Source organism: Quercus suber, unplaced genomic scaffold (genome assembly GCF_002906115.3).
Source record: "Quercus suber isolate HL8 unplaced genomic scaffold, Cork oak 2.0 scaffold_20, whole genome shotgun sequence".
Classification (NCBI taxonomy): domain Eukaryota; kingdom Viridiplantae; phylum Streptophyta; class Magnoliopsida; order Fagales; family Fagaceae; genus Quercus; species Quercus suber.
Window position 1 is genome coordinate 2139038 of NW_027069485.1, and position 10235 is coordinate 2149272.

The 10235-nt window shown below is 34.5% G+C and overlaps 1 protein-coding gene across 2 annotated transcripts; it reads left to right on the forward strand.

Moving 5' to 3' along the window:
* Positions 1-334: 334 nt before the first annotated feature.
* LOC112006233 (probable mannitol dehydrogenase) lies at positions 335-6521 on the forward strand. 2 transcript variants are annotated; one of them, XM_024038528.2, is made up of 5 exons: positions 335-520; positions 709-822; positions 4838-5351; positions 5458-5611; positions 6206-6521. In XM_024038528.2, the coding sequence occupies exons 1-5, from the start codon at positions 420-422 to the stop codon at positions 6412-6414; spliced, it is 1092 nt and encodes a 363-aa protein (XP_023894296.1). In that variant the 5' UTR covers positions 335-419; the 3' UTR covers positions 6415-6521. The 2 variants fall into 2 exon arrangements, with proteins under 2 accessions (XP_023894296.1, XP_065618910.1); XM_065762838.1 differs by having other exon boundaries at positions 340-520; positions 5458-5559; positions 6206-6435.
* Positions 6522-10235: the final 3714 nt, after the last annotated feature.

Sequence of the window (10235 nt, forward strand, 5' to 3'; positions counted from 1 at the left end):
TACACATATACTCTCACCTGCGCCAAGATGTGTCATAATATAAATATTGAGTAGTGACAATCATTTTGTACTTTGACAAAGATATGTTATAATATTGTGAATGTTTTTTTTAACGTTCTTCCACTTGCTATAATTAATTTACAAATATTCTCTCACTCGCCAAACCCAACAATACAGATAGACACGTGACAATGGCTGCACTCTTATAAAGTTTTCACTTTACAAATTTGCAAGGCCTTCTTAACAACTAAAAATTATCCTCAAAGAAAAGTCCATCAATAAATCCACAAGCATCCTCAATCCACAATATACCTACGTTTCTTTCTGTATAAAGAGAAGCAGAGTCAAGACCAATTCATCGTACTTTTGCTCTTCCACTCTGTAGGCAATAACACATTAGTTCTCTACTCTTCACTCCAATGGCAAAGGTACCACCAGAAGAAGAACACCCTGTGAAGGCTTTTGGGTGGGCTGCTAGAGACCAATCTGGTCATCTCTCTCCTTTCAACTTCTCTAGAAGGTAACGTTCATTAATATTCGCTTTGTATTACTATCAAAGGAGTGTATATTACACGCACAAACTTGCACACATATAGCCCTCAGAAACGAGAAAAATAGTGACTTGATTTTACTTATTTTTGGAAAGTGTGTGTACTACTAGCCTTGACGGTGAGTTGACGATTTTGTTGAAATGAAAAATTAATGCAGGGAAACAGGGGATGAGGATGTCAGGTTTAAGGTGCTGTACTGTGGAATATGTCACTCCGATCTTCATAGCATCAAGAATGATTGGGATTTCTCATTCTACCCTCTTGTTCCAGGGTAATTTTTTTTTTTTTTTTTTAAATGAGATCCAAAATGGATACGTTGATAATGGATGCCACTGTAAAATAACAGAGATAATAAATTAAATAATTCCCCAATATCTTGGAATCATTTCAAATTAAACCTTAAAATTTAAAAAAATCAAGAACTTTTTTTTTGATAGACGAAGATATTCAGATTTTTTTGAATATTTGACTATTTCTTTAAATGCCTAGGATCTCATTGATATCATGAGACTTTAAGAACTACTAATACAACCTCTTGAGATTTAAATCAAGAACTCTTTTAAATCGTTTTGATTCACACTCTCAATTGGTCTCTATTAACTAATTATTTTTATAAAAAAAATCACATGAATTGTGACTAAAATTTATTCAAAAACAATAAATTCTTCATGTGAAATTATAGAACTCTAATTAATAAATTGTATAGAAATCGTGAAATTACATATTAATTAATCATTTTTTTTATTGTGATCTAACATTCACAATAAAATTATACATTATATAAGTTTATGTTCAAATCATACTTTTTTTGAGAAAGATGTTCACATCATACTTTAAAATATAATATAACATAATAAAAATTGTGTCCTAAACACTGTGGTTGCAACAAGTGATGCCTTCTTTTTTATTTCATTTTTTTTCTCCTTAGATCATGTGACATATTATAAGCATATTAAAATAATTACTCTAAGGGAAACTCTGTTATCTATTTATTTTTTAAATTTTGTATTTTAATAATAAAATTTTTCATAACACATTGTGCTTGCAGTCTAGCTCAATCGATTTTTTTTTTTTTTTTTTAATTTTTATCGAAACTTTTGTAAAATTTAAGTTATGATTTGAAACCACAATAAACTATAGTGAAATTATGAAATTTGTTTAGTCTTTAATAAAGTATAGTCGTTAGGTCCTTCCAAAAAAAAAAAAAAAGTATAGTCGTTAGGCACAAGGACAGTGTAGTAATTACATTCCATTGAAAAGAGATAGTCATTTTTTTTAGAGAAGGGTTGAAAAAAATAATAATTAATTGATGCAATCGTAACTTTCAGTACACAAATTTATTATAAAATATAACATATGATGTGATCGAGCAAATTAAAAAAAAAAAAGAAAAAGAAAAAAAGAAGTATTTTCTTACTTAATACATATTATGGACTTTGACTTATAACATTGCATCTTTTTCCATCTAAACTATGTAACCAACTAATGGCAGAACCTCTTGGGGGCTACGTAGATGAGGGCGGACAAAGCTTCTTTTCAAATTAATTTTAAGAGAAAATCTTTAAACTGCACTTATATTTTTTTTTAAATTAAATGTAAATTTTGAAAATCTAACCGTTAAATTGCATATTCTTTACATTCTTAACGTGTATGACAAATTTCATTCAAATTAGATATTATTTACTATTCGATCGATGAACTTATTTTTTATGCGTAGTTTTTATCACAAAAATTGAAATTGAAATATTTGATTGACGACATATCTATTAATTTTTGATCTTTTTGCAATTTTGCTAGTATGGAGGAAATAATATGAACATGCAATTTAACAATTTAATTTTTTAAAATTCACATCCAATAAAAAGATATTATCGGATTTTGAAAGGTTTTTCTTCAAACTTGTTTGGAGAGAAACTTTTTCGGCCAGGGACCTCCAAGCTTTTTGATAATTTTTAATTTTTTATACCAATATATAGTGAAAGCTTGGATTTGTGTGAAAACACAAGAACTTGTTTAGACTCCAAATTTTAAAATATGGCTAGATTGCTTTTACTCTTACTTAATCAAAGTGCGGAATAAGAGTAAATGTGCGCATAGAACTGATACTACACTAGTGCATAAACATGAACAACAAATAATAAATGTAAAGTACAAGAGTAAGAGAAGAGAGATGCCAATATAAGATAAAATCAAGATGTGTTATCGAAAAGGAAACCGAAAAACTCGGTGAAAAACCTCTCCACAACCCTCTAAATTGAAATCGATCCACTAGAGAATAAAACTGAAGTACATAAATAACAAAAAACCTTCTAAGCCTAGTCTACCCAATCTACTTGAGCCCTCAAAGCTCCTGCTACCAACAGACTTCTCGGAGTCATGTCTTCTCTAACTTTCCGGATCCCATAATACATCTGATTGCATCTGCCAAGCCTCACTGGCTTCTTTTGGCAAATCCTCAAAGTTTCCTAAGCTCTAAAACACTCTTTACACTTTGAAAAGATGTGAGTTGTGTTTGGGTACAAATCTCCTCTTAAAGTATGATAATGGGAGATGGAAGGAGAAGATGTTACAATAATTCCTCATTAAGGATGAGTAGCTCTCTCTCTAAATCTCCTCTCAAGGTATGATAATGGGAGAGGGAAGGAGAAGATGTTACAATAATTCCTCATTAAGGATGAGTAGCTCTCTCTCTCTAAAAGATGGGTGTGTTATGTTGTAGAAAACCCACTTTGAAAATATGTGGGTTGTGTTTGGATACAAATCTCCTCTTAAGGTATGATAATGGAAGAGAGAAGGAGAAGATGTTACAATAATTTCTCATTAAAGATGAGTAGCTCTCTCTAAAAGATGAGTGTGTTATGTTGTAGAAAATCTATCTAGGATTTTTCTCTCTGAATAGCCTCTCATACTTTTGTGGGTAATGAGGGTATATATAGTATAGGTGAAGGGTAAGAAAGTCACTCTTAAAATTCTCCAAGCAGAATGTTTCGCGAGTATTTCGTGGGAAGGCCTTACCTGCGAGACACTCACGAAATCGATAGTCTGACATGAGTCTTCAACTTCCAGTATGTGCTTCTCACGTGCCCTTTTCGTGGGATATTCTTCTCGCAAGTAATTAGTTGTGAAATTGCACTAATTCTTCATTTCATGCTCGATTTTTTACCAACTTAATATTAAACCCAATACAATAAATTCCCACAAAATACAAGAAAATAAATTAATGCAATTATAACACTTTTTGTCATGGAATAAAGCTGACATAAAATATAGTTGTAAATCACAACTTTAAATATAGGTATAGTAATAAGTAATTTTTAGGAAAATTACATTTAGTCCCCTCATTTTTTTATTAGTTACGTTATATAAGAACAGTGAAACGAATTAAGTCATAATCCTCTCAAAATATATGTCAAGTGATTATGATGATGATGATATATATAAAGCAAAAGAAAAATATATTTTGGTAAACTTTCACAATTCATCGCCAAGTTTTATTCATTGCTTAATATACTAATTAGTTTTCAATTGTTTTGATTATGTCTCTATGATCGATTGAGCTAGGATTGATTTAATCAAAACAATTTTTTCTAATAAGTTTTCATCAAATTGTTAAAGAAAGTGTTATATATATATATATATATTTATTTATTTAATATTCACATGACTTGTTAATCATTGAGCACATGATATGTGATTAGCAAAAACAAAAATTTTTCATTTATATAATTTTCTTTTATGAATAAAAAATCTCAAAATAACATAAATATAAAAGAATTCTTTCCATTATTCCAAATATAAAAGATAATAAATGACAAACTTTTTCTTTAGGCTTGCATCACGTTCTTCGATTTTTAGTTTAAAAGTTCATTGAATTCCAATCATAATATTCCAAGAGCAATGGATGAAAGTGGTGTGGCTAATGCATCTAAGTTCCAAATCAAAATAATTCTGATTAAACAATTTTAAAACGCATCGGCCGATGTGATTAGAAAAGAGATAATGTTGGACGAATATATGTATATTTATTTTTTAATTTATTATAACAATTTAAATGTTATACAAAGAGATTATTTTCTAAGAATAAGAATATACATTAATTTAGCTCAAAAAAGAAAAAAAGAAAAAGAAAAGAATATACATTAATTGTAAACATCGATCTTAACAAAGTAATATCATAGTTCAATATGATAAGTTTTATAATGAGCATAACTTTGAGAATGGAAACAAGAACGTTTACATTTTGAAATCTCACAAGTAAAATTGACATTGGAATTTTTGTGTCGAAGGCACGAAATTGTTGGGGAAGTGACAGAAGTAGGGATCAAGGTGAATAAAGTTAAAATTGGAGACAAAGTGGGCGTAGGATGCATGGTTGGTGCATGTCACTCCTGCGAGAGCTGCAAAAATGACCTTGAAAATTACTGTCCCAAAGTGATATTCACTTACAATTCCATTTACCATGATGGAACATTCAACTATGGAGGCTATTCAGACATAATGGTAGCTAATGAGCGCTACATAGTTCATTTCCCAGAAAATATGCCACTTGATGCTGGTGCTCCACTACTCTGTGCTGGGATCACAGTGTATAGTCCCTTGAAATATTTTGGTTTAGCCCAACCTGAAAAACATATTGGGGTTGTGGGCTTAGGTGGACTTGGTCATGTAGCTGTCAAATTTGCTAAGGCTTTTGGGGCTAAAGTGACTGTAATTAGTACCTCACCTAGCAAGAAGGATGAAGCTATGGAACATCTTGGTGCTGATTCTTTTTTGGTTAGCCGTGATCCAGACCAAATTCAGGTATATTTTTAGCTTATATTACTTTCCATCTTTTAGACTCATGCTCATAATGGTTGTACTTTGAGATATTGGGTGTCGATGATGGATACATATCAAATTTGTGCAGGCTGCCATGAACACAATGGATGGTATCATTGATACTGTTTCTGCAGTGCACCCCATTTTACCATTGCTTGGTCTATTGAAGTCCCATGGAACGCTTGTCATGGTGGGTGCACCGGAAAAGCCACTTGAGCTACCTGTGTTTCCGTTGATTTCGGGTAATTGCTTATTTAGAATTTAAGACCATGATAAATTTTCCATTATTTCCATTTTTTGTGCTTTGCAACTTTTCATCTGAAAAATGCAAAGGCTTTTTTCTGCCAATTTTACAGGAAAAAAATAGAAGAAGATAAAAATAGAGATAATAATAAATGTGATTAGTATCATTTCGTGAATAAAATAAATAAATAAATAAATGTCATATTATTCATATATTCATTTTTTTTTTGTACAAGATAGAAATTCTACTGTAGCATAATCTAAGTGTATATGTATGAAAACTCATTTTTAAAAACTTAAATCCTGGCCCTTACCCTTCACACTCTACAAGTACTTATACTTGTGAAGTAACAATTGTGCCAAGAGTGTGGTCTAAATTAATTATAATATCACTAGTATTACTTGTTCTTATTTCTTTACTTTATTGTTTTATAAGTTTTGGCCATAAAGGAAAGGGTGGAGAGAAGTTTTAATTTCCCCATCCTTAAGATTATCCAATAATCCTATCCATTAAGATTACTCTTAATTAGAATTTTGTTTAGATTTTTCATAATTAGTTAAGAGAGTCACAAAGATTTGCAAAAATAATTCAGGAAGGAAGATGGTTGCCGGGAGTGCCATTGGAGGAATGAAAGAGACGCAAGAGATGATTGACTTTGCAGCAAAACATGGCATCACGGCAGACATTGAGGTTGTTTCAATGGATTATGTGAACACCGCAATGGAGCGTCTTGCTAAAAATGATGTTAGATACCGGTTTGTCATTGACATTGGAAACACCTTGCCTGCTACCAAGCCTTGAAGTAATAGCTTTGTGTCTTAATTAATTTTCTTTTATTGTTCCAATGTTCCATGGTTTTTTTTTGTTTGGATGGGGTGGTATTGAATTTATTATGTATTGCTGATGTCTCTACCATAAGCCTGTCCTTCACACCGTCATATAATGTGTAATAAATAAAATAATATATATATATATATATGGATGTTTATGTTGAAAGATTTAAATTTAACCATTTTTTTTTTTTTTTTTTTTTTTTTTTTTCAGGGATTTGGGAAATAGAAAAGAGTGTTTAGTGGTCAAGTTCTAGAGTTTTATGGAAGACATAACGCAGAGTTGGAGTCGTCTTTCCCTGACAGACAGGGAGGGACCGGGTTGCAACCTCACAAGTGAGGACAAGTCTAAGGATCATTCCATAATAGCGAAGTTCCTTACTAAGAGAGCTCTAAACATGGATGTAATAGCAAGAACATTCAATCCTTTATGGAGGTCGCGCAATGGTTTCAAGATCAAGACCCTTGGCAATCATATAATTCTATTCACTTTCGACAATTAGGATGATGTTGAAAGAATCATCTCAAGTGAACCTTGGAGTTTCGATAAGCATCTGGTGGTCATGTAGAAATATGATAAAGAGACTCCAACCAGTGAAGTCAAGTTCGACAGGACAAGCTTCTGGGTTCAACTCCACGGCCTGTCGCCACGATATATGACTACGGAAGCAGCGTTGAAGATAAGTAATGTGGTTGGAGAATTATCACGTCCGAAGGAGTCTAAGGAAATTGATGGGGGAAATTTTCTACGTCTCAAGGTGAGGATAGACTTATCTCTTCCGTTGTGCTGTGGAAGATTAATTTCATTAGAGAATGGGAAGCAAATTTGGGTAGGCTTCAAATACGAAAGATTGCCAAACTTTTGCTATTGGTCTGGTCATCTCACCCACGATGGCAGAGATTGCGAGATGTGGATTGAGATTGAGGGTTCTTTAACACCAGAGGAAAGGAAATTTGGTCCGGGATTGAGAGCACCGGCCTTCGTCATGACAAGAAAGACAGGGGTAAGTGGTAACAGTACCGGGATATTATCAGGCAAGGAAAAAAATAGCTCCTAAAAAGCCAGCTCCTAGCTCTACCTGTTCTGCCATGGATGCCGATAACTCAGGAAAAGCGACAGTGGAGCCCAGTGAAACGGCGCAATCAGACGGTGGGAGCACCAAGAAGGGTAACGGTGCAAATCCACGAGCAAATCATACGCTGAAGCATAAAGTTAGCACGACATTAACGCACAATAATGAGGGGCGGTCAGAATTATTGCACGACAAATTAAATGATTGTAATGTGGCATTCATGTCACAAGCCGTTACTGATATGCACCAGCAGGAGTCTGATTTGCGTCCAAATACATTTGAGTCCTCCAAGTCAGGTGTGGGTACCAAAAAGCAGGAGTTTAATATTCAATTAGAAGCAATCAATGCTGAGTTGGCAAGGTCTGAGAGTATTGAAGAATCCATTATTGCCCCCAATAAGTCCAACCTATGTGTAGCAGTAATATCCCAAAGTGAAGATCATCTAAAGGAATCACGTGACCACCAAAAGACTGCTAGGGTTCCAAACGCAGTCTCCCAAGGCCGTGTACTCCCAACCTGGACTTGAAAAACACGTGCTGAAGGCCTTAATTCAATCTCTCAGTTTGTACAAATTGCGGGGAAAAAAAGAGTGGCTACCGTAGAAGGCAGCCACGCAGGCTTCCCTTCCAAACGCCAACAAATCCTTTCAGGTGACGATGGTGATTCTTTTGAAGTGGTGGAGGTTGTTGACCAGCCTTGCCAATCCAAATGAATTGTATAAGCTAGAACTGACGTGGTTTGGGGCAATCACGTGCAGTCTTAGAACTCACTGAGTTGGTGAAAAAAAATCCCCCTCAATAATTTTTTTGATGGAAACAAGATCAAAGGACCATTATTTGAAGAAACTTTGTTTGAAGCTTCATTTAGAGAATGTATATGTTGAGCCATGGGTGAACTCAGGAGGTGGCTTGGCACTTTATTAGAAGAATGGGATTGATCTCAAAGTTTTGGACTCCTCACCGACATATATTGACGCAGTAGTTAACCTAGGAATGGATGACACCTGGCGGTTAACAAGTTTCTATGGAAATCTTGTAATAGCCAATTGGGAACATTCTTAGGCACTACTAAAACATCTTGGTCTGAAAATGGATATACCATGGTTATGTGTGGGAAATTTCAACGAAATTACCAAAGTGGAGGAGAAGCAGGGGGGTGCGGATAGGCAGGAAAGGCAAATGAGGGAATTCAGAGAAGCTTTGGATTTCTGTGGATTGAGAGACTTGGGGTTTGTCACTGTACACGTGGTTTGATAACCAATTTGATGGAGAGGTGACTTGGATTCGGTTAGACCGAGGGGTGGCAACTTTGTCATGGCTCCAAATGTTCCCCACAGTTCAAGTGCACCATGTACAAGGTAGATTATCCGATCATTGTCCATTGTGGTTATGTTTAGATGATGAAAATGTTATATTTTACAATAAATCCAGGCCATTCTGTTTTTAGGCTGTATGGTTGAGAGATGAAAGGTGTGAGGGTATCATCAAAAGTGCATGGAATGGAAGGGACTATGGAGGTTCGGTGGATAGGCTAATTGGTAAGGTTGATACTTGCCGTTCAAAATTACAGACTTGGAGCAGATTGTCATTCGGCAATATTTGTCAATTGTTGACTCAAAAAAAAAAAAAAAAAGAGTTAGCAAAAGCCGAGGTGTTGTCAATGGCTGGGGTGAACCACGAACAAGTCAAGGTGCTTAGGGGAGAGGTGTATGAGCTCATGGTGAAGGAGGATTGTTTATGGCACCAAAGGTCTCGGGTAGATTGGTTGAAGAGTGAGGATATGAATATAGGCTATTTTCATAGACGAGCATCTCAATGCAATAAGAGGAATTTTATTTCTACACTGATTTTGGATGATGGTTTGGTGGTGGAAGATAGCAAGAAAATCGGGGAAGCATTTGTGGATTATTTCAACAATATTTTCACTTCTTCCTCGCCTTCAAGCTATGACCAAATCCTCCAAGGTATTGAAACAAAGATTACCCCCTCTATGAATGCTTATTTAATCCATGATTTTACTGCCCATGAGGTTGAACAAGCTTTGAAGTAGATGAAACCATTAACAGCATCGGGTCTAGATGGTATGCCACCAATTTTTTTCAAATCTTGTTGGGATTTTATTGGTCAGGATGTTATTGCAGCTTCCCTTTCTATACTCAATTCGGGTTCCTTGCCAGAAAGCCTCAGCCATACTTTCATCTCACTTATACCAAAAACAAAAAACCCAGAAAAAGCCATTGAATTCAGATCCATAAGCCTCTGTAATGTCTTGTATAAAATTGTCTCAAAAACCATTGTCAATCACCTCAAAAAACTCCTACCAAAACTGGTGTCAGAAACACAAAGTGCTTTCATGTCTGATAGGTTGATTTCAGATAACATTCTAGTAGCATTTGAAACCCTCCATCATTTGAAAAATAAGTGGAAAGGCAAAGAGGGGCTCATGGATCTTAAGCTTGATATGAGTAAAGCATAGGATAGAGTAGAATGGATTTTCCTAGATAGAGTAGAATGGATTTTCCTAGAAAAATTAATGGAAAAATTGGGTTTTGCAAATAGGTGGATTTCACTTATTAGTTCTTGTATCAGATCCGTTCTTTCTTTGTTTTGGTTAATGGTAAACCACATGGCCACTTCACACTTAATAGAGGCCTCCGACAAGGGGATCCTCTATCACCTTATTTATTTTTATTGTGTGCAGAAGGATTACATTCACTCAT

Bases quoted from the DNA above. Each gene is read 5' to 3' on its own strand.
- LOC112006233 (XM_024038528.2), top strand. From the start codon at position 420: ATGGCAAAGGTACCACCAGAAGAAGAACACCCTGTGAAGGCTTTTGGG. The intron at 521-708 runs GTAACGTTCATT...AAATTAATGCAG, and splicing joins CCTTTCAACTTCTCTAGAAG to GGAAACAGGGGATGAGGATG. The intron at 5,612-6,205 runs GTAATTGCTTAT...AAAATAATTCAG, and splicing joins TGTGTTTCCGTTGATTTCGG to GAAGGAAGATGGTTGCCGGG.